The sequence below is a fragment of the Nansenia antarctica genome, assembly GCF_963989245.1.
Source record: "Nansenia antarctica genome assembly, chromosome: 8".
NCBI classification, from domain to species: Eukaryota; Metazoa; Chordata; class Actinopteri; order Argentiniformes; family Microstomatidae; genus Nansenia; species Nansenia antarctica.
Genome location: NC_137678.1, coordinates 33,816,723 through 33,842,719, shown reverse-complemented (window position 1 = coordinate 33,842,719; position 25,997 = coordinate 33,816,723). Strand labels below are relative to the sequence as shown.

The 25,997-nt window shown below is 46.2% G+C and overlaps 1 protein-coding gene across 1 annotated transcript in view; it reads right to left on the bottom strand.

The window, feature by feature from the left end:
• Positions 1-25,997, bottom strand: part of cog5 (component of oligomeric golgi complex 5) — a 114,283-nt gene that overhangs the window by 26,454 nt on the left and 61,832 nt on the right. Inside the window, exons 8-12 of the mRNA XM_080537613.1 lie at positions 16,458-16,629; positions 13,686-13,786; positions 12,050-12,127; positions 9,592-9,673; positions 3,885-4,071 (exon numbers count right to left, since the gene is read on the bottom strand). Of these exons, the coding sequence (XP_080393739.1) occupies positions 3,885-4,071; positions 9,592-9,673; positions 12,050-12,127; positions 13,686-13,786; positions 16,458-16,629 (620 nt within the window). The remainder of the gene's footprint in view (positions 1-3,884; positions 4,072-9,591; positions 9,674-12,049; positions 12,128-13,685; positions 13,787-16,457; positions 16,630-25,997) is intronic.

Here is a 25,997-nt window from a genome sequence, read left to right as displayed (position 1 = left end):
TCCTATGGAATATCTGACATATAGGTCTAAGTGTAAGATAAAGACATTCTATAAGATTTGGTCTCCGTTCTTAGATTATATTGGTACCAGCCTGGCTGCCATTGTAATGAAAGGTTTGGTGGATTACACTCAAGAAAGTACACAAGACGAATGTGTAACAGATCTACAATGTATGGGTCACAATATTATTTACTGTGCTGGTGTTGTGCTGCCGCTGTGTTTAGGACTGTAAGACATGGATGCTGTCTCCGATGGGGGTGATCCCCCCATATATTATGGCATGTGTTGTGTCATTTTCTTTTCTGTTTATTTCTGATATGTGACATGGCCTCCTCCCCCCCCCCCTGTTTTTTTGTTTTTGTTTTGTTTTTAAACATTTTCTGTTTATGGACAATGTACTGCATAACAAAGTGCAAAACTAGTTTTCTACTATTAATGGGACAATAACCTCCCCCACGGATACTAGTTGTTGTTGTTATGTCCTGTTGTGTACATGTCTCTGTGAAACACTGTGAAATATTAACCCCCCCCCAAAAAAACACACATAGGTCACATACATTAATACATACAATAAAAACAGACAGACAAAGCAGTGTTTATAAAATGTAGTGCCTATTTAAAAAGTCCAGTCATTTAAAAAAAAAAAAAAAAAAAAAAAAAAAAACGATTATGGCGATTATTCAACTAATTAAAATTCTCCACGATAAAGTTATCGCGGGTGTTTTTATCGCGATTAACGATAAACACGATAATCGTCCCATCCCTAGTCGTGTCGCACAAATAAAGTTATTCGAAGCGGCAACAGACGGGATACGGAACACGAAAACCGGAGGTCTGGCGAACGGTTTTTAGGGTGTTTAGAGGGTGAAGCTGGGTTTGACAGGGTTAACATCCTGTTGCTGTTGAACTACAAATCGCGACTGGAACTACAAAGACAGACATCCTGCAGGAGGTTTGACAGTGTGGAGAAGGACACATGGTTAAAAAGAGAACACAGTGGGGCGTTTGGTGGCGTACCACAACCATGTAATCGTAGGGTCTGCGGTTCGATTCCGTCTGTCGAAATATCCTGCATGTCATCCCTCCTCTCTCTCACCCATCATTCCTTCCTGTCAATGTCTACTGTCTCTATCCCCATAAAGCAGAAATGCCATAAAAACATATATAAACAAAACAAAAAGAGAGCACATTTTTCGTCATTCAGCCTTTCTTCTTTCATTTCATTTTATCTTCATCTCTCTCTTGCTCCCCCTTTCTCAGTCTCTATTCCACCCTCTCTCTGATCCTCTTTCCCCCCCCTCTCCCTCCCTCCCACCCTATCCCCTCCTCTCTCTCTCAATTTTGCTTTTCAAATGTCTCAAAACCGTTCTGTAGTTTTCCCTAGACAGGCAAATCCCTCTCAAACACCTCTCCTCTGCACACCTCTGCTCTGCACACTCACAAAGGAGAGCTTCCTCTCTTCTCTCTCTCCTTCTCCCTCTCTCTCTTTCAAAACCCTTGCTGAAATAATAGTTTGCGATTCCATTTTTGCTCTCTGCTTGATACGACAGGCCCTGCAAATAATGGTCTGTGTGTGTGTGTTTGTGTACCTATGTGTGTGCATGTGCCTGTGTGCCTGTTTGCGTGTGTGTGTGTGTGTTTGTGTGTGTGTGTAGTGCCATCTCCTGAACCTTCAATGCTCGAGCTGAGAGATTTGAGACCCCTCGTTTTGGAGTGCCACTCTGTTGTGCCTTTTTAAAACTGCACATTGCTGTGTTTTTCTCAATTTCCTTGAGTGTTCGTATCTGATTACATACATTATGTCACAAACAATAAACACAACATTGATAAATAATATCACAGTCACAGGATGGAATGTAGGTGGGCTGAATAAACCATCCAAATGTACCAGAATGTTATGTCACCTAGCCAAACTAAAATCAAAGTGAAATCTGTGTAGGCCTACTTTTTTTTTTAGGGCTTAGTGGTAGGGCTTAGTGGTAGGGTGAATTGGGGTGAATTTAGTAATTCTGTGCCCTGTCTGATCAATGTAGCATGACGTGTGTGTGTGTGTGTGTGTGTGTATGTGTGTGTATGTGTGTGTGTATGTGTGTGTATGTGTGTGTGTGTGTGTGTGTGTGTGTGTGTGTGTGTGTGTGTGTGTGTGTGTGTGTGTGTGTGTGTGTGTGTGCATTTCATCCAATCTGAATGGAACTATGGCGCGCGTGTGTGTGTGTGTGTGTGTGTGTGTGACAGTACATTGGTTTATAATGACTAGGTGACAGTCATGTTTGCTCCCTGAAGCTTTAATAATGGAGCTGAGAGATGTGAGGGATGGAGCAGAATATGAAGAGCATTTAGTCTGATTGGGAGTCATTCTGAGCCTGTGTCTGATCAACGTGACATGAGAGTGTGTGTGTGTGTGTGTGTGTGTGTGTGTGTGTGTGTGTGTGTGTGTGTGTGTGTGTGCGTGTGTGTGTGTGTGTGAGAGTGTGTGTGATTAATCCAGTCTGCTGTTCGATCACGGTGGAGAGACAAAAATCCATATAATGCAATGGGTTAGCTGAGGTAAAACTTTGGCATGTGTGTGTGTGTGTGTGTGTGTGTGTGTGTGTGTGTGTGTGAGAGTATGTAGACTGCATACAATTAGCTTTTTCTATCTGAGTGGGTTGCAGTGCTTGTCAAAAGCTTGATGAGCTGGAAACGAGCTAGGTCAAATCCCAGGAGGGTAAGATGAGGTACAGCTTGTGTGTGTGTGTGTGTGTGTGTGTGTGTGTGTGTGTGTGTGTGTGCGTGTGTGTGCGTAACCCTGCAATCGTGTGAAATGGAGAAAAACCGGCCTCCCTGATGACCTAAAACCTTATCTCTCTCTCCTCCTCAACTACACCTCCTCTGCATCAGCTGCTAAAGCTTGTTACTGCGATTCCAAAATTCAATCCTCAGCCTCTGACCCAAGGAAACTGTCCTTCACATTTTCCTCACTCCTCAACCCACCTCCTACCCCTCCTCCCTCCTCCCTGTCTGCAGATGACTTTGTTACCTACTTTGAAAAGAAGGTTGATGACATAAGCAGCTCTTTCTCTCTACCTCTCACCAAACTGCTGCCACCCCTCCCAAACCCACTGTGCTACACTTTGGTTTATCAGCTCTTTCCCCCCTCTCCCTTGATGATATTCTAAAACTGGACAGCCAGTCAAGCCTCTTCTCAAGAAACCAACTCTTGACCTGCTGACTACTACTACTGCTTTCCATAACTACAGACCATAACTCCCTTCTCTCCTTCTTATCTAAAACCCATTGAGTGTGCTGCCCCAACCAGTCTCATTATCTCCTTCAGAACAACCTCATGACCCTCATCACCAATCTGGCACTCTACTGAGACCGTTCTTCTTTTTAGTATTTTTTGTGTTATTATTTCTGAGTGGGGCAGTCCCACCCATAATTTTCATTTTATTGGACAGATACAGTGAAGACAGACAGGAAAGTAAGGACAAGAAGGGAGAGAGGTCATGTCAGCAGGGCATGGGCCGGATTCTAACCCATGCCGACATGGGCATATGTGTGCATTGTAGACAGCGGTGCTAGACCACTGGACCACCCCAGGCCACTGAGACCGCTCTTCTTGCAGTCCTTCACACACCCTTCGCTGGCTCAGATTCAAGCCCCACTCTGTCACGACTTTTGGCTAGAGTCTGATTGATATTCAAGCTGTGTTTTTGATAATCGTGTGTGTGTGTGTGTGTTTCATCCAGCCTGTTGTTTGATCACGGTCATGCAAAATGCATATAACGCATATAATTAGCTGAGGTAAAACTATGGAGTGAGTGAGTGAGTGAGTGAGTGAGTGAGTGTGTGTGTGTGTGTGTGTGTGTGTGGTTGGGCGTGCGTGCGTGTCTGCTACTCACTCGTAGCCCTGTTTGGTGTGTGTGAACAGGTCCTGGCTGTCTGTCTCTGTGGTGGACAGCTCCTCGCTGCTCGCTATCGCCCCCTGGATGCTGGAGCTGTACTGCTGCAGGCGCCTCCACAGGTCGTTGTACAGACGCAGCAGCTTGGGGTACTCTCCTTCTAACGCCTGCTTCAGGAAGGACGAGGCTGTGGAGAGGGAGGGAGGGAGAGAGGGAGGGAGGGAGGGAGGAGCGAGGTTATTGTTTCTGAATTAGCAACTGTCTGGTTTGTTTACATCCATAAGCACCAGGTTAGTGCATACATACATATGTCACTTTTGTTTACTAATGTGCATCTTGGGTTCGCTGGGAGGCACAAAGCACTATGGGTGTTGTAGGAGTTCATCATTTGGACACGCACATAACTTTCTGGCTATTTAGACAACAAACGCCACTAATAACTTTTTGTTGATTGTTAATTGAAATGTTCCTTTAAGGAATGACACTGTCACACCGTGCCTGTTGAGAAAGAAAAACAGACAATACACTGACCAATAAAAACTCATTTGAGAGAGAGAGGGAGAGGAAGAGAGAGACAGACAGGGGGGAGGGAGAAGAAGATGAAGGGATGAGATGGAAGACTGGAAAGAAAATGAGAGACCTAATGACAAATGAGAGGTGAGCAGAAAGTCAAAGGTCAAATCAAAGAGTCGTCAATCACGGATCGAACTCTAACTCTCACCATCTGACCTGGAAGAACCCAGACTAGTGTGTGTGTGTGTGTGTGTGTGTGTGTGTGTGTGTGTATGAGGCCTAGAAAGTGTGTGTGTGTCTGTGTGTATGAGCCCTAGAAAGTGTGTGCGTGTGTGTGTGTGTTTGTGTGTATCAGCCCTAGGAAGCCGGTGTGTGTATGTATGTGTATGAGCCCTAGAAAGTGTGTGTGTGTGTGTGTGTGTTCATCCACCCTCTGCGTTAGCGTGCATGGAGCAGCATCCTATGACTTTGTAACACCACAGGTAACCTGCTGCTTTGATGCCGTCACTGTCTGCCTGCTCCAGTGATCTCCCCATCTCCTATTAATCATCCCCTGTCCCCTGACGACAGCTTAATAGAAGCGAGTCGGAAATACAAAGACCTTTGTCCTTTATTCTGCGATAACCCAGAATTCAGAGATGAAAAAAAAGGTATAAAAAAAATAATAAAGAGTCTGTTCTCATTAATATGATAATAGCCCAACTTTTCAAGTGATTAATGCTCATTAGGGATACTATGCAGATTGTTGAGATGTAGGTTGATTCGGTGAATGCATAATGTAGTAGTTTTTTTTTGTGATTAATAGAGGGGGTTTGAGGTAGTTTCTCTGGCTTAATCTGTCCATGGTTGCTTCATTAGGTCTGGGTAGAGCCGAGCAGTCGGCAGACCATCATGCTAATGAAATATAGTCACACACACAGAAGAACACACGTACACGTAAGCGCACACAGGCACACGGACACGGACGCACATACACATACACATAAGCACGCACGCGCACGCACGCACGCACGCAGGCTTGCTCGGACCAATCCACTTGTTTGAGATCAGCGACGACTTCACAGGAAGGGTTGAAGGAATGACACATTTCTAAAGTCCAATAAATGTTGCACCTGAATATCACAGATCCAATCAGATACTGACACCCTACATACCTACATGTTTAGACAGGTTTTCTGCCAGACTAGAGGAGCTGGGGCCTTAACAATGGGGCCATCAAAAGGCCTACGCTAAATCCCTCAGAGATGCTCGCTCACAGTTCTACTCCAACATCATCAACAATAGCCCTGGCAACTCTAAGCAACTCTTCACCACCATAAATCACCTTCTCAAGTCACAAACTCTCTCACACTCAGAAGCCACAGAGGAGAGGTGCAACAACTTCATCACTTTTTTCAGAAAAAAAGTTAAAAACATCCGCTCTCTCCTCTCCAGCTCTGTCGTCCTACATGTCCCGACTGCCGACCCACAGCCTGGGATTGCCCAACCTCTCTCCTGTTTTTCGGCCATCACACAGCGAGAGGTTGAGGACATCATTAGGACGATGAAGCCTTCCACCTGTGCCCTGGACCCCTTCCCCACAGCCCTGGTGAAGTCCAATCTCTCCGCAATAAGTCCTCTCATCACCAAGATCATCAACCACTCCCTCCAGACCGGCCATGTCCCATCTGCGCTGAAAACTGCTGTCATCAGACCACTTCTCAAGAAACCCACCTTAGACCCAGAAGTCCTCGCCAACCACAGGCCCATCTCCAACCTTCCTTTTATATCCAAGGTACTGGAGAAAGTAGTTGCTGCTAAACTTTCAATCAAAACCACCTTTTTGAGTTTTTTCAGTCCGGCTTCCGCCCTGGCCACAGCACGGAAACGGCTCTGGTCAGGGTCACCAACGACCTCCTGATGACAGCAGATACTGGCTCCCCATCCCTCCTCATTCTCCTGGATTTAACAGCAGCTTTTGACACCGTGGACCACAACATCCTCCTTCACCGTCTGCACTCCACCATTGGTCTCTCTGACACTGTCCACAACTGGTTCACCTCATACCTCACTGGCAGAAGTGAGCACGTCACCCTGGGAAAGGCGAAATCCCACACCCACAACGTCACCTGCGGTGTCCCCCAAGGCTCAGTGCTGGGCCCCACCCTGTTCACGCTATACATAATCCCCCTTGGCTGTGTCATCCGCAGTCATGGAATGTCATTCCATTGCTATGCGGATGACACACAGCTCTACCTCAGAGTCAACCCCACCTCCTCTGCACCCCTGCCACTATCCACACTAACCACCTGCCTGGAGGAGATAGAGGCGTGGATGAAGCTCAACTTCCTACAACTCAACAGCTCCAAGACTGAAGCCATCCTAGTCGGCACACCACACCAGGTCCGGTCATCCACCATCACCAGCATCACTTTCTCTGGCCAGAACATTCCCCTCTCCTCATCTGTTACCAACCTGGGCGTCAAAATGGACCCTCACCTCACCTACGAGACCCACATCAAACATATATCCAAAACAGCTTTTTTTCACCTAAGGAACATCGCCAAACTCCGTCCCGCACTCACTCTGGCAGATGCAGAGAAGCTCGTCCACGCCTTTGTCTCCTCCAGACTGGACTATTGTAACGCACTCCTCATCGGGATTCCTAGCAGCTGCCTCCAGAAACTTCAATACATCCAGAACAGCGCTGCTAGGATCCTGATGAGGGTGCGCAAATATGATCACATCACCCCCATCCTCAAATCACTTCACTGGCTCCCCGTCTCCCTCAGAATCTAATTCAAGGTCTCCCTCCCACCAGTGCATCCATGGAACTGCCCCCCCCTACCTCAAGGAACTCCTCCATACCCCTCAGACCTCCTCACGCACCCTCCGTTCTACTGCCACCAACCTCCTCAAGACCCCCAGGACCAAGCTCTGCACCATGGGAGATCGGGCCTTCTGCTCGGCTGCTCCCAGGCTGTGGAATGCTCTCCCTGACCACCTAAGGGCACTAAGGTCTGTGGATGCTTTTAAACGAGGCCTTAAAACCCACCTTTTTAATAGAGCCTTTTTTTAGCCTTCTAATTGAAAATGTTTATTGCTTTATCTTCCTGTGTTTAATTGTAGCACTCTGAGATTTCCTATGTAAAGTGCTTTTATAAATAAAATGTATTATTATTATTATTATTATTATTATTATTATTATTATTATTACGGTAAAAGGTGGCCTGGGGTGTTCCAGTGGTCCAGCACACACATCCGGCATGGGTTCGAATCCGGGCCATGCCCTGCTGACATACCCTCTCTCCTCCTTACTTCCCTGTCTCTCTACACTATCTCTATCCATTCAAATGAACAACAGAAGATTGGGACTGCCCGTTACAAAGGTAAAGGAACAGAGAGGGCAGTAGAGAGGCATGAGGCGGCACCGAGCACAGAGGGACAGGCGGATGAATAATAGATGGAGCCATTGCTTCTGCCTGAATGCGCCCATGTCACCGTCTCCCCGGCCTCCTCTCTTCCATCTCCCTCCGATCTGCTCGTACGCCGCACGCACGCACCCAGAACTCCCCCCCCCCCCCCCCCCCCCCCCGAGCACTACTTGGCTGTGAGTCCTTCGGGAGGAAAGAGGCATCATGGGTATTCCCTTAACTGTCCAATTCGTTCCACTTTGTGACATTTCAGTCGAGGCAGGGACACGGCATCAGAGTGGAAAGGTAACACACACACTCGCACTCGCACTCGCACACACACACACACACACACACACACACACACACACACACACACACACACACACAGACACACAGACACACCCGAGGGCTAGGAGATGGCTTTTATCGAGTCATTAGAGGAGTGTTGCGGTGTGTCCTAACTGTCCTAACACCATGACCATGATATAAGTAGCTGTCCAGGAGGGTCTGCAGGGACATGGGAGGGGAGACGTATATCAGTGCAGCTGCAAGGCTGTTGTAAGAGCAGCTGGTGGAAAGGGAATGGGGGGGCGGGGGGGATCCATTGATTAACTCCTTATTGACTGGGCGGTCTCGGAGGAGAGTGAGTAAGGGACATCATTAAAAGGTGATAACACAGGAATGGGGATCAATAGAGAGGCCTTCAACAGGGGATGCTGTGTGTGGGCATGTGTTTGTATGCGTTTGTTTTAGTGTGTGTGTGTGTGTGTGTGTGTGTGTGTGTACCGTATGTATGTATGTATGTATGCCTGACTGTGTTTTAGTGTGTGTGTGTGTGTGTGTGTGTGTGTGTGTGTGTGGGCATGTGTTTGTATGCGTGTTTTAGTGTATGTGTGTGGGTGTGTGTTTTACTGTGTGTATGTATGCCTGTGTTTTAGTGTGTGTGTGTGTGTGTGTGTGTGTGTGTGTGTGTGTGTGCACATGTACGGGGGACTTGGCCCTGCAGTAAGCAGCCCACAGATTGTTCAGTTAAAAGTGTACAGTTAACAACACCTCGCAGGCCAATCACACGCCTCTCCTTATCTCACACCAAAACTCTGGAGAACTACTTCTTACACTGTGAGGTGTGTGTGTGTGTGTGTGTGGGTGAGAGTATGTCTGTGTGGGGGTGGGTGTGAGAGTATGTCTGTGTGAGGGTGGGTGTGAGTCTGGGGTGTGACTGTGTGTGTGTGCGTACATGTGCTCGCACGTGTGTGTGTGTGTGTGTGTGTGTGTGTGTGTGGATGGATGCTGGTTGTGGGATAGTACCATAGTTCGCCTTTTTTTAGATGCCCTGTCCAGTGCTGGCGGGGGGGGGGTATAAATCATAGCGTGTGTGAGTATTTATCGACCCTGTCCGGTCACGGGGGAGGGTAATCAGTACCCCTGTGTTTGGGACGGGATGGGGGGGTTAGGGCTTTATGTGAGAGGGGATGAGTGATGACCCACTATCTGTGCCCGCACTATGGTTGACACACACACACACACACACACACACACTCACACAGACACACACACACAGACACACGTGCACACCCACACACACGTGCACACCCACACACTTTGTAGGCAACGTGTTGTAAAGACAGGCTGACAGAGAAGTGATGAAGAGAAATGTTCTAGAGGAGGAGAGAGGAGATTGGAGAGGAAGAGGAGCACACACACACACACACACACACACACACACACACACACACAGAGAAGCACATTGAGATGCATGGCCACTGCTCGATTAAACAAACATGAACATGCAGACTCACCGGCCGTAGCGCTCTGGAACTCCAAGGAGAGAGTGTGTGTGACGTCGCTCCAGAACGTGTACAAGATATCCCCCTGGCCATCCTACGGGGAGACAACAGTACACAGGCGTTAAACACACACACACACACACACACACACACCTACACACAGGTGACGGCCACAGCTCATGGTGGAGGTGACAGGTCACGGCTGTGTCTCAGCGGGCCTCTGAGGTCAGCGTACTGCACTAATGAGAGGAGACTCCCCGGGAGCACGCAGGATGAGTGTGCATGTGATACACGCCGAGGCACAGAGGTCTCTGAGGTCAAAGGTCAACTCAATAACAGAGGTGAGTGCAGGAGGCGATAGAAGACAATAACCAGCATATGGGTTTGGTACATCAGCCCTGAATCAACAGCTGTGTAAACACATGCACACACTCACGCACAGACGCTCGCACACACACACGCACGCGCACACGCACACGCACACACACACACACAGGAGTGATGGCAGCAGATTTAGTAGGTCTTCTCCAGGGGAGTTTAATTTTTTTACGATTTTCTGAGTCACAGTTTCTGTCCTATGACGCTTTATAGAGTACTGTGGCGACAGCGGTCGATATTCATCTACAGTAAAAACTTTTTTCTCAAACGCATGCAGGCACACACACACGCACACACACACACACACAAACACACTCTCCCCGGTATTTCAGTTTCCATCGGTGGTGGAGGAGGTGGTGTGAAACGTTAATATAGATCTGAGGAGATTCAAAACACACTCCCCCAGTTCTGCGGTGGCGACTTTCCTCCGAAATTAAATATACATTTGGACGCACCGTTAAAGATCCTAACCAATATTTATACATCTCCCGGTAATTGAAAGTACTGGCGTTTCCATAGTAACCTTGATTCTAAAAGTAGCGCTGGATGCTCTGACTTGGGAGCGTTGACATGATCTGATGTGATGGAGATGATGATCACTCTTTGTGATAGGCGGCTCTCATTGCAGAGTAAACTGTTCTTCAGGTGAAGAAAAATCGATAGTGTTTCTGAATGATAGTGATATGATAAGCAATGACTGGAGGGATATCATACCTCTGTGTGTGTGTGTGTGTGTGTGTGTGTATGTGTCAAAACATGTCATAAGAAGTTTTGTCTGTGTGCTTATGTCTGTTGCATACTGTAATGTCTCTGAAAACTAAATAAAAAACACATTGAGTAAAAAAACAAAAAAACAAACATCATAAGACATGTATCCATACACACACCTCCTGAACCCATAATGTGCATATGTGCGTCCGTGTGTTTGTTTGTGTGTGTGTCCATGTGTTTGTTTGTGTGTGTGTACCCGAGTATGTGCATGTGTGCCTGCGTTTCAATCACAAAGGGGACTCTAACTCATTCAAACACAGTCAGACACAACCAGACAACCTCCGTTCTCTTTCTGGACAGAAACGGTTAAAGTACGACACCAAGCCACGTCAGAAGAACAAGATCTGAACCACAACATTTTCCCAACTCTGGTCCGCTCTGAAATAAGGATCCAAATAAGGATGGGACAGTATCTGCTTGTCTTGCAGACGCTAAAGGAAGGAACTAGGTTTCTCTCCGGAGCTCTACATTCTGTAATGAGGTCTAGCAGAGAAGGCCTGGACGCACCAGGACCATCGCTCTTCCCTGCTAACCTTAAACCATCAGAGGTTGGTGCAGGATGTGCTCGAGTGGCTCTCCCTTCAGACACACACACGCACGTGCACACACACACACACACACACGCACACGCACAAGGGCGCAGGTACGCACTACCACGAACACGCGCACACAAACACTCGCACACGCACACACGCACACGCACACGCACACACACACACACACACACACCACACACACACACACACACACACACACACACACACACACGCACACATACACACACACACACACACACACACACACAGAAGAAGCATGCTGATAATAGGTCTGCTGCTCTCCTGAATATAAGACACCAATTATAGGACTGTGGCCCTACTATAGAAAGGACAATATGGATGGAGAGGAAGGGGAGAGGAAGGGTAGAGAGGTGGGGGAGAGAAAGGGAGAGGAGAGCAGGAGGTGAGATGAGAGGATAAGATAAGAGGATGAGAGAGGAGAGGAGGAAAGGGAAGCCGAGGGACATTGCCTAGAGTATAGCCACACACACACACACACACACACACACACACACGACAAGCCACCTGCTGATCCTCTATCGGGAAACTGATTAGTTGCAAATGTGCCGAGCATGCTTATGAAGGGGAGAGGCAAGGGCAAGGACAAGTGTGTCTCTCACACACACACACACACACACACGCACACACACACACACATACATCCATACACACACTCAAGCGTGCACAGCACACAAGAATGACATGGTCCATAGGTATAACAGGCAAGTCATTTCCAGTAGTTTGTATAGATCTCATTGTCTCACCTTGATGATCTCATCGATGAAGCAGACATGAGTCACAGGGTCTCTCTTCTTGGTCAGGACCTTCTGCAGGTGCTGCACCTGCACACAGGCAGCAGAGAGGGAGGCTTCAATACTGTTGAACAGTGTTGCCAGATTGAGCTACTTTTGATCACACTGGACGGGGAAAAAAAGCATTTGGGCGGTATAGTTTTGGGCTGGTTTTTGGTGGATTCTGCGGTTTTTAGACTGTGGTTAGGCTGGAAATTGTATATCCCATCTAGCAACCCTGCTGAACTTCTTGAAACAAACGTGGAAGGCAGAGAAAGCTGAAACATCTAGAAACTGGGCGGTCTTCTTCAACTCCGTTGCAATGTTTTAAATAATTGAGTGTTGTTTTTTTTCATAGAAGAGATAGCTGCACCCAGAGCTTGTTGTATTTAACCTTTATTTAACCAGGGAAAGTCTCATGGAGATTAAAAATCTATTTTACAAGAGTGCCAGGGGCCAGGACAGGCAGCAGCACAATTAACAGGGTTGCAGAGATAAAAACAACACAATTTATTGAAATGAAAATAAATACTTTACTTAATATTCGTTATTTACTTTAACCTCATAGGAGCCAACGGACCCCCATCGGCATCCGAAGTGATATAAAGAGTTTACCTCGATCAATTCTCTTCATCGATATCACATTTTTTTCACAATTTTGCATGCTATACGATGCCACCATTTTTTCCCCGAGACGGTAAACACGGCCTAAGTCACATCCAGTTTTCTCCAACTGGAGAATGTGTCATGTCCGGTTTCAACGCCGAATTTCCACACCATTGGTCGGCCAACCCAAAAAAATCCCCCCCCCCCAAAAAAAGAAAAAAAGAAATCTGATACATGAGAAAGGTCAAAGGTCAAAGATGGTGCCAAAATATCTCCAAATGGCCTAAACATATAGGTGTCCGCCTAAACATACCTGTACTAAAACAGGTACAAAGTTGCATTTGCTCACATTACTAGCATCGACTTTGGCACAAGTACTAATAAGACCCTGGAGTACTGATTCCTAGATGATTTTGGCTTCGTTATCAGGTTTCCAAGGTGATATTCACTGTAAAAGCTGTTGTTTTTTTAGGCGGAGACTGAATTTGAGATGTTTTATAATGTTCTAGCTCTATTTGCTCTGACACAGTAACATAGTAACACTTCTACAGCCACCCCACAGGTGTTAGCTTTCATTTGATAACAATATCATTATGAAGGCCCTTGTGATTGTGGAGATATTCTATATTCACTGTGGGCATGTCATTTCGAGCAGAAAACCAGAAAAATGAGGTGGATAAGATTAATGAAGATAAAGAATAAATTACAGAATCATAAAATATATATGATGTTGGTGGATTGATGATTCACTTGCTTAGTCAAATGTATTGATTGTAAGTGGCTTTGGAATAAGGCGTCTGCTAAATGGCAAAAATTAAATGAAATGAATATAAAATATTCAACAATACTCCTCACAGGGCATATATTCATATTCGTCACAAGTCAAGTTTTAAGATCTAGTCTTTTTTTATTTTTTAGTATTTGATTTGAGTATATATGAATGTAAAAGATTAGCATCCAGGCTAGTATATCTGAATGAAGGTAGGTAGCTCCTCCCCCCTACCTGTCCACAGGCAGCACAGATCTGGTCCATCAGCTTCTCCAGGTTGGTCCAGAGGGCGGCACGGAACGCAGCCGTGTTACCTGGGGCCCTGCCTGGCGCACCTGGGCGCGCGCACACACACACACACACACACACACACACACACACACACACACACACACACACACACACAGACACACACAGACAAACAGGCACAGACAGACAGATGAAGATTTAGAGACATAAAAACAAGGGTACCATACACACACACACACAGTACTAGAATTATATAAGTATATTTTATTTTATTTATAATTTATTTACATACATACAGTGCCTTGCAAAAGTATTCACCCCCCTTGGCTTTTTACCTATTTTACAAATTACAACCTATAATTTAAACATTTTTTAATCAGAATTTTATTTGATGAATCTGCACAAAATAGTGTTAGTTTTTAAATGAAATGAGAAATATATATATAAAAAAAGAATTTAAAAAAATAAAGAACTGAAAATTGGCATGTGCATATGTATTCACCCCCTTTGTTATGAAGCCCCTAAAAACCTCTGGTGCAACCAATTACCTTCAGAAGTCACATAATTTGTCCACTTGTATGCAATCTAAGTGTCACATGATCTGTCAGTATATACACACCTTTTCTGAAAGGCCCCAGAGGCTGCAACACCTAAGCAAGAGGCACCACCAACCAAACACTGCCATGAAGACCAAGGAACTCTCCAAACAAGTCCGAGACAAAGTTGTTGAGAAGTACAAGTCAGGGTTGGGTTATAAACAAATATCCAAATCTTTGATGATCCCCAGGAGCACCATCAAATCCATCATAATCAAATGGAAAGAACATGGCACCACAACACACCTGCCAAGAGAGGGCCGCCCACCAAAACTCACGGACCAGGCAAGGAGGGCATTAATCAGAGAGGCTGCACAGAGACCAAAGGTAACCCTGGAGGTGCTGCAGAGTTCCACAGCAGAGACTGGAGTATCTGTCCATAGGACCACAATTAGCCGTACACTCCATAGAGCTGGGCTTTATGGAAGAGTGGCCAGAAGAAAGCCATTACTTTCAGCTAAAAATAAGAAGGCACGTTTTGAGTTTGCAAAAAGGCATGTCGGAGACTCCCAAAATGTATGGAGGAAGGTGCTCTGGTCAGATGAGACTAAAATGTAACTTTTTGGCCATCAAGGAAAACGCTATGTCTGGCGCACACCCAACACATCCCATCACCCCAAGAACACCAAACATGGTGGTGGCAGCATCATGCTGTGGGGCTGTTTTTCAGCAACAGGGACTGGGAAACTGGTCCGAGTCGAGGGAAAGATGGATGGTGCTTAATACAGGGATATTCTTGAGCAAAACCTGTACCAGTCTGTAAGTGATTTGAGACTAGGATGGAGGTTCACCTTCCAGCAGGACAACGACCCCAAGCATACTGCTAAAGCAATTTTTTTATAACCCAACCCTGACTTGTACTTCTCAACAACTTTGTCTCAGACTTGTTTGGAGAGTTCCTTGGTCTTCATGGCATGAGTTTCTCTCCTTTTATGCCTATAGCAGCCAATGACACAGAGGTATTCTTTGCAGCATGACAGTGGGCTCAGAAATACATGAAGACTAATTTCCAAACAGTCTTGTTTACTGATGAGTGCCGTGCAACCCTGGATGGTCCAGAATGGATGGAGTAGTGGATTGTTGGTGGATGGCCACCATGTCCCAACAAGGCTGCGACGTCAGCAAGGAGGTGGCGGAGTCATGTTTTGGGCCGGAATCATGGGGAGAGAGCTGGTAGGCCCTTTTAAGGTCCCTGAAGGTGTGAAAATGACCTCTGCAAAGTATGTAGAGTTTCTGACTGACCACTTTCTTCCGTGGTACAAAAAGAAGAACCGTGCCTTCCGTAGCAACATCATCTTCATGCATGACAATGCACCATGTCATGCTGCAAAGAAGTGTCACACTGTGTCATTGGCTGCTATAGGCATAAAAGGAGAGAAACTCATGGTGTGGCCCCCATCTTCCCCTGACCTCAACCCTATTGAGAACCTTTGGAGCATCCTCAAGCAAAATATATATGAGGGTGGGAGGCAGTTCACATCAAAACAGCAGCTCTGGGAGGCTATTCTGGCATCCTGCAAAGAAATTCAAGCAGAAACTGTCCAAAAACTCACAAGTTCAATGGATGCAAGAATTGTGAAGGTGATATCAAAGAAGGGGTCCTATGTTAACATGTAACTTGACCTGTTAAGATGTTTTTGTTTGAAATAGCTTTTGATTTCAGTAAATATGACCTCCTAATATGACCTCCTAACCCTAAATTCATCAAATTACCATTTTTAGTTCTTTACAACCTATAAAATGTTTTGAAACTCTGTTGTGCATAATAATTTGGAACAGTGCATTTTGAGTTTTTTATTTAAAAAAAAAATACTGTTATCATTGGGAGGTTTGTTCAATCAAATTTGAATTATACTCTAACGGTTGATGACTTGAAAATTATACTGATTGTCATTTGCATCGACTATTTAGGAAAATCTGAGAAAAATATAATTTGCATAATAATTTGGAACGCAGTGTATATATATTTCTCATTTCATTTAAAAACTAACACTATTTTGTGCAGATTCATCAAATAAAATTCTGATTAAAAAAATGTTTAAATTACAGGTTGTAATGTAATAAAATAGGTAAAAAGCCAAGGGGGGTGAATACTTTTGCAAGGCACTGTACATCTCCACACCTCCTCCACTTGTGCACGCACACGCACACGCACACTCACACGCACACACACCTCTGGTGTTAGCAGGCTGGGTCAGGCCCTTGATGTCCAGGGCTGTGGAGACGTTGTCCTTGATGGTGGTCCTGTAGCCCCCCACCACCCCGCTGATGGTGTCTCTGAGGCTGCCCAGGTTGTAGAACACCTGGAGCGCCGTGCCCACCTGGGTGGGGTTCTGCATGGGGGGGGCAAGAGGAAACAGTCAGTCAGTAACACACACTAGAACACACAGACAGACAGACACACACAGACCGACAGACACACAGGCAGACATAGACACACAGACAGACACAGACAGACACACACACACACACACACAGAGACACACACAGACAGACACACGCGCACACACAGTTATGTGTAGAGAAACAGAGGAAATAACATTAAAACATGACAAATCCACTCTGAGTGGATGAGCTGTGCTGGACCTGGTCCCACAGACAACAGCCCGGTGTGCTCGGGCAGGTCTGACACGTGTGTGTGTGTGTCGCTGTGACAGCCCTGCGCCAACCTTGCTGAATGAGATGTTTTCACATTGCCTCGCTCCAGGGTATCTCTCTCTCACACACACAAACGCTGCGTTTGTTCCCACAGAGAGCGGTAGCAGGTGTCGATTGGGAGCTTTCTCTACAGGCAGGACGAAATCAGGTTAATGGGTTCGGCTTTTACACACACACACACACACACACACACACACACACACACACACACACACACACACACACACACACACACACACACACACACACACACACACACACACACACACACACACACACACACACACACACACACACACACACACACACACACACACACACACACACACACACACACACACACACACACACACACACACACACACACACACACACACACACACACACACACACACACACACACACACACACACACACACACACACACACACACACACACACACACACACACACACACACACACACACACACACACACACACACACACACACACACACACACACACACACACACACACACACACACACACACACACACACACACACACACACACACACACACACACACACACACACACACACACACACACACACACACACACACACACACACACACACACACACACACACACACACACACACACACACACACACACACACACACACACACACACACACACACACACACACACACACACACACACACACACACACACACACACACACACACACACACACACACACACACACACACACACACACACACACACACACACACACACACACACACACACACACACACACACACACTCACTCACTCACTCACACACACACACACACACACACACACACACACACACACACGTTGTGTTAGAGACCTTCCCGGGCAGCAGTGAGGTGAGAGCAGCAGCTAAAAATACTCCACACACTGTGTTAATGTGATTGGTGAACATGTGGTAGGCAGAAAGATATATTGATGGGGAAGAAACCTAACACCTCCCATTTCTGCATCACACATGGGTACCTACACATACACATGCACACACATACACACACGCGTGTGTGTGTGTGTGTGTTAGAGACCTTCCCTGTCAGCAGTGAGGTGAAAGTAGCATCTAAAAATACTCCACGTGTTAATGAGATTGGTGAACATGTGGTAGGCAGAAAATCATGTGGCGGGGAACCCACACACGCCCGCACCAGCACGCATCCGCCCGCACGCACGCGCACACACACACACACACCTCAGGACTGAGAGTTGCGAGAAGAACGCTTGAAGAAGTTGACTGGACACTGCAGCCCCAATGTGAACCCTGGTCAGGGCCGTTTTACCACGTTTAAACACTTGAATACTCTGTGGTGGCAGTAGCCTAGAGGTCAGAGAGGCCGGCTAGCAATCGGAAGGTCCATGGTTCGATCCTCACCTCAGGACGGAGCTGCATGAGCCCATGAGCAAGGCACTTAACACTAGAACAGCCTATTTCACCAACTCTTAGCGCTGCCTCAGGGGTCAAATGACCATAGTCTTTAGAATGGGAAGCTGCTACTTACACACAAACCCACTAGTTGGCACGTCTTGTAAATTAGCCTGCCACCTAAACAGAAAAACAGCAAAATAGCTTTATACTAGCTTATCCTGATGTGATTTTGAAAATGTAAGGATACTGGGTGGTAGAACGCACATATCTAGGAAAAGTTATGAAAGGAGGGTCCTGAAATTTGATTGAGTGCAAAAGTATACTTTTAGTTTTTTACTCACTTGGTCAAATGACCCCACCCACTACTAACCCCTAATTGCTCCAGGGGCACCAAGAGATGTAGAGATGGATCGTGCAGCCAAGGGTGGGCTGGTGTAAAGGACTACATCCCACACAAGTCAGTGAAGATATCCAAACACTTACATAATCACAGAGAGAGCATGTCCGATAATACACTCATGGTAGCGTGCGCGCACACTGAATGTTAAAGTTCCATAAGTATAAGCAAAATAAAAAAAAATCCTGCTTCCAACTGTTACCAGCTCAGTGGCGGTTAGAGTGTCCGATCTGAGATTGGGAGGTTGTGAGTTTGATCCCCGGTCGAGTCATACCAAAGACTATAAAAATGGTACCCGATGCCTCCCTGCTTGGCACTCAGCATTAAGGGTTGGATTGGGGGTAAGACCCTGCGACATACCAGCGTCATGTCTAGGGGGTGTGCTTGTACACAAAGCCGCCTAACGCTATGGAAACAGGAGATAGGCTCCTGCCCCCTAAGGGCCATTAGGCTGGAGAACCATTGGTTCTCAAGTCTACTTACCTGCTTCCAACTGAAGTTACTGACAAGGTGTAGCGTTTTCTCCCGAGGAGGCAGAACAACTGATAGAGGGTCAGATCATGTTTTACCCCTCTGATGTTTAAGACTAGGATCGATGGGAAGGAAATCTGACTCTAGATCTGTGTCTAAGGGAAACGTCTGACTCGTGACAGCGGCTTTGGAGGGAACATCACCTGTCACAGATTGATGTGTATGTTTGTGTGTGTGTGTGTGTGTGTGTGTGTCACAGATTGATGTGTATGTTTGTGTGTGTGTGTGTCACAGATTGAATAACAACCTCATCGTTTACACTCTATTGATTTCTACCTGACGCAGCTGTTGAGTGTACCATTAATCCTGCGCCTTGTTTGCCTTTACCGTGGTGTGTGACCACACACAAACATAGAGCGCACACGTACACACACACACACACACACACACACACACACACACACACACTTTCCCGGATATATATTTTGGTCAAACAAACCAATCGCTGATAAGGGGATAAGTGAGAATAATGACACAAATGTTGGTGGGTGGTGGGTGTGTGTGTCCGTGTGTGAACTGTGTGTGTGTGTGAACTCTCTGTGTGTGTGTGTGTGTGTGTGTGTGTGTGTGTGTGTGCGTGTGTGTGTGCATGTACCAACATGCATACGCATTTTGCAGGGATTCTTTTAACATCACCGTTGACTCACTCACAAAGGTCAAAGGCCAAACAGGTGGGACGGAGGGAGCGATAGAAAAGAAAGGCAGAAGAAGAAAAAGCGATGCAGAAAAGACGGACGGACGTGAACTTCCACGCTGCGCCGTAACCACGGAAACCCCATAACAAACATGATTAAAGCCTTTTAAGGCTGCCATGTGTAAATGTCAGAGACGCACGTCGTGACAGCGAGCCACTGAACTCAATTTAGGAGAGACGGGGGTGGTGGGTGAGGGGGTGAGGGGGGGAGATATGAGGGGAGTGAGTGAACATTTACAGAGCTGCGAAAGGTAGATAGACAAGTGCTTGAAGAGTGACATCGCTAATGAGTCACAGAAATGAGAGGGGGAAAAGGTGACACTTAAAAGGGACTACATTTGCATTAACATTTTGGGCATTTAGCCTTCATTCAAAGCGACTGACAACAATTTGTTGTGTAAGTAAGTGACTCATCTATCCATCAGTCATTATAAGAAATAAGTAATCTATGCTAAAACCAGGGGCCATTGGCAGCTACAATGCTAGAAGAAGGAAGAGTTGTATATATACACACTGTATACATAAGTACAGAAACCGTACAGGGGGGTAGTGGGGATGAGGAGGTATTTAGGAGGGACAGTGAAGATGTAGTCTGAAGAGATGGAGGTCTTCAATCTGCGACGGAAGATAAGGAGCGACCAAAGATAAGGAGTCCTGACAGCAGTGGGAAGCTCGTTCCAACAGCGGGGAGCCAGAACAGTGAAAAGTCGTGACCGAGGGGCTGCTGCTGACTGCTGCATCCACGTCGTAGAGGCTGTGGTGCCAGGTGACCAGGGAGGGGTCTGCAGAGGTTTGGTGGTGGAGGCGGGGAGCCCGGCCAAGAGTGCATTGCAGTAGTCAAGGCGAGAGATCACAAGTGTCACAAGTGTCGCAAGTGTCACAAGTGTCACAAGTGTCGATCACAAAGAGTTGTGCTGCTTCACTGGTGAGGATTGGACGTATCCTCCTGATGTTGTATGTAGAGGACGAATTTACAGTGAGCTGTTGCTGTGATGTTCACCACACAGGATAAGTGGTTGTCAAGGAACACGCCAAGGTTCTTAAGGCCCTTGCACACCAATGCGTTTTTTACGTGCGTTTTTTACGTCCGTTAAAAAAATAAATTAGAACTCATGTTGTGTCAACCACGCTTGCACACCAATCCGTAATATTCGTCCGTCAAAAAAAAAAAACGCAACAGGTTCGATTTTCTGCGTTTTTCGCGTCCGTCAAAAGCATTTTGAGAGTAGTTTTTTTTTTAACTCTGGCCAACTCTGGCCACCAGAGTTGTGGCCACGAATGGCCACGAATGTACACTGAGGTAAACAGTGAGAGACACCACTGAGGTAAAGTAAAGTGAGACTAAATAAGAGAAAGTGATGGCCTCCGAGAAGCTAATACTACTTGTGTCAGAGCACAAAGCTCTTTATGAAAAAAAGAGTCGTGATTACAAAGATTCAGAATATAAAGACAGAATATGGCAGAGTATTGGAGAGCAGACTGGAATCGGGAATGGTATGTATTGATTACGAAAGATTAGACTAGGTCATTATTAGTTTTTCGTTTTTATTTTTAAATCATGTTCGAAATAAAAGATTCATTCATTCATTCATTCGAAGACTAGTGATTGTGTTCTGGGTAGCTAGCTAGTTAGGTATGAATGCCATTTAGCAATAAGCTGTCTTGTTTTACTGTATAAAGCAGGGGAAGTGAAGAAAATGTGGCGCAACTTGCGGGACACATACATCCGCAAGAAGAGGGATGACAAAGTAGAAGCGGTCAGGGAGCAAGCGTCAATAAAAAATGGAAATACATGGAGGCAATGTCCTTCCTAAAATCGTCCACAACAAAGAGAAGGTAAAGTTAGCCTATCCAGAAATGCACAACAACAATGATGATGATGCTTACAGCAGAGTGCAACTTATTAGCTACACAGTATGGTTTCATAACGCAGATAACGCCTTCTTTCAACAGATCAGACAGTAATGTTCAATTTGATGAGGAGGATGAAACAGACGATGAGGAGGACACACAGACAGAGAGGGAGAGCTCCAGTGTAGGGAAGGAGACAGAGCAGACCAGCTCAGCCTCTTCAGGTATAACAAGTTGAGATTTTTTTTTTAATCATTTGCACCTACCACTGGTGTGTATAACTCAAAATTAGTTATATTTAGAGGAGAGGTAGGGTCACACTCAAAGAAGGGGAAAAAAGTCATTAAGTTCTCTGCATTTGGTTTAATACATCGTTTTGCATGCATGTGCTTCCTCCTCTGTGCATGCAAAACTATGGATTAAATCAAGTACTGAGAACTTTCAGATGTTTTCTTCTTTGAGTGTGACCCTACCTCTCCTCTAAATATAGCCCCTCCAGGTAGCCAGGGTGCCAAACGGGTGAAGAGGCAGGCAGAGTGTGGCGATCGTCTAGACCGGTACCTCCGTTGGAGAGAAGAGAGGGACGAGAGGAAAGAAAAGGTGGATCATGTGTCCTCCTTTCTCAGCAGCTTGGCCCCCACCATGAGGAGGAGGTATGGCTTCATGGGGAAGGCTTCGTCTGCCACGATGACGTGGTTGACCTTCCCCAATTCAGGTGCAGACGGGAGCTCTGATGGGGGAGGAACGTTCAGTGTTCCACGCTGGAGGGCCCGTCCCAGTGCAGAATCGTCGAATATGCCTCCATCGCTGTTCCCACCATAGCTCCCCACATCGATGGCGAGGAACCGGTAATCTGCATCAACCAATGCTAAAAGAACCACACTGAAACTGCCTTTATAATTAAAAAATAAGGAGCCAGTGTTTGCAGGGGCCTCAATTCTGACATGCTTCCCATCTAGAGCTCCAATGCAATTGGGGAAGTTCCAAACCTCATTGAACCTCCCTGCCGTGTACTTCCAGATCTCCTCTGTTGGAGCTGGCATGTACTTTTCTTGAAGTTGCAGCCAGATTTGGTCACAGGTCTCCCTCACTATCTTCCCTACAGTGCTGATGCCCAACCGGAAACTGCTGGCAATGGTGGTGAATGAGTCTCCAGTGCTGAGATATCTAAAATCACAAAGGAGAAAAATGAATTAATCAATTAACAAATGTGGGTGCATGTGAGTGTGTATGTTTATATATTTATTATTATATGCTTAAATTATACGGCAGGTCATCATAAGGTGTAGCCTAAAAGGGCCTGTGTCCACATAGTGTCTATTTCTGAGCGCTATGTAATTAAATTAGATGATACAGTGGATAAGTCCAGGTAGGCTATATTATATGTAACCTATTATACAGTATGTATAATGTAGGCTCTCATATTTTGATGTGCATATTTATAGTGCGTACAATTTGGATTCAACTCTTTTACGTGTGTGTGTGTGTGTGTGTGTGTGTGTGTGTGTGTGTAGCGAGATCTTCACCTGCTAATAAAAGATCTGAGGAATTATCCAGATCGTTTCCAGGTTTACCTCAGGATGTCGGTGGTCCATTTTGATTCGCTGCTAGCAATACTGGAACCACACATCATAAAGAAGGCCACCAATTACCGGCCCGGGGGCGTGCGGGGGATATCCCTTATTTTCGGGAAAATATCCCTTATTTTCAAATCCCAATGTTGACAGGTATGGTGTGTGTGTGTGTGTGTGTGTGTGTGTGTGTGTGTGTGTGCGGGCATACCTTAGACATACTGCCAGCCGCTGTTCTGGATCAATTGGATCGCGGTAATTGGTGGCCTTCTTTATGATGTGCGGTTCCAGTATTGCTAGCAGCGAATCAAAATGGACCACCGACATCCTGAGGTAAACCTGGAAACGATCTGGATAATTCCTCAGATCTTTTATTAGCAGGTGAAACTCCCCTTGCTGCCGACGAGTTCTGAGGATGGGGTGGATCCAATATTTCCTTTTCCTTTTCCTATTTTCAAGAAGTGAGAGGAGCACAAAATCATCCTCACTGCTTGAAGACTCCATGTTGCGTATTGCGAAAGTTCGCAACGTAAAAAAACGCAACGGACTCCGCAACGGACCGGTGTGCAAGGTCTCTGTGCGCAACGTTTTTTTCGGATGACGGATTAAAAAATACGCATGCGTAAACGCACGCATTGGTGTGCAAAGACCTTTAGCTGTCTGGGGACGGAGAAGTCTTGGAGAGGGCACACTTTCCCAGCTTTCCTAGCAGCTCAGTCTTGTTAAGGTTGAGCTTGAGGTGGTGGGCTGACATCCAGGCAGAAACGTCTGTAAGACACGCAGAGACACATGTCGCCACATGCGAGTTGGGGGGGGGGGGTTGGAGAAACCATGTGTGGAAATTACAGAGCCAGGAGATTTGGTATAGAGGGAGAATAGTAAGGGCCCTAGGACGGAGTCCTGAGGGACCCCAGTGGTGAGGGCTCATGGAGAGGACAGCGATCAGAGCAGAGCCAGAGATGCGACAGTTCTGAGAGGGTGGAGAGAAGGATTAGATGGTTTACTGTGTGGAAGGCAGCAGACAGGTCCAGGAGAATGACAACAGAGGAGAGGGATGAAGCTCAAGCAGAATGGAGGGACTCCGTGACAGCAAGGAGAGCAGTCTCAGTAGAGTGAGGGTCAGGGTCAAGGAGGTTGTTCTGAAGGAGATATTGAGACAGGGCTTTAGATAAGAAGGAGAGATGGGATAACAGTCTGTAGTGATGGAAAGCAGACAAGAGTCAGCAGCTCAAGAGTTGGTTTCTTGAGAAGAGGCTTGACTCTGGCTGTCTTAAAGGCAGTTGGGACAGATCCTGTGGATAGAGAGGAATTGATTATAGTGGTAAGGAAAGGAAGGAGGTCTTTGAAAATGGATTGGAGAAGGGGGGAGGGGATAGGATCGAGAGGGCAGGTGGTTGCTTGGACGTGACCAGTTTTAGAATAATATTCTAAAACTGGATATTATCATCAAGGGAGAGGGGGTAAAGAGCTGATAAACCAAAGTGTAGCACAGTGGGTTTGGGAGGGGTGGCAGCAGTTTGGTGAGAGGTAGAGAGAAAGAGCTGCTTATGTCATCAACCTTCTTTTCAAAGTAGGTGACAAAGTCATCTGCAGACAGGGAGGAGGGAGGAGGGGGGTTGAGGAGTGAGGAAAATGTGAAGGACAGTTTCCTTGGGTCAGAGGCAGAGGATTGAATTTTGGAATCGCAGTAACAAGCTTTAGCAGCTGATGCAGAGGAGGTGTAGTTGAGGAGGAGAGAGAGATAAGGTTTTAGGTCATCAGGGAGGCCAGTTTTTCTCCATTTCCTCTCAGCTGCATGGAGCCCTATTCTACAAGCTTACAGGGTTACACACACACACTCACTCTCACTCTCACACACAGACACACACACACTCACACACCATAGTTTTACCTCGGCTAAACCATTGTGTTATATGCATTTTGTCTCTCCACCGTGATCAAACAGCAGACGATTTGGAATCACGCTCTTGTAATGAGGTCTCCCAATGTGAAACACAAACCTAAGTGTTGCCCTCTGACCTTGACGAGGTCCTCCTGGCCTACCCCGGGTGCTCCCGGAACGCTACCGGGAAAATGACTCCATCCCTGCTACCCACCTGCATGTATGTCTTTCTGTATGTGCTTTCAATGTGGCTGCTGTGACCATTTTCTTTTCCCTTGTCCCCTTTGTATTGTTTTTATTGCATGAACTACATTGATGTTGCTGCCATCATCCGTGCTTGCTTGTTTGTACTTGCTCCAATTGTGTGCGACATTTTTTTTCTTTTAACTAATGTATTTTAGGGTGCCTACTGACAACTTGCCGGGGACTACAGCTGGAAATTAGCCATGTAGGCTAAAGCTGTTCCCTTTACTGCACAGTTAATTAATAGGGACTGTCCACAAAACTATAAACTATTAAACTAAACTGGTCGCTCCATCATTGAGAATGTGGAAGAGGGGGCTCTTGGAATGTATCGGTCTGGAAAGACTAACATACATTATTAAAGGCAAACGGAAAGACTTCGATAAGCCGTGGGAACCCTACATGAACAACATGTAGGCTGCAGTATTTTGTACAGAGTGGAGAAAAGTTTTGTTTT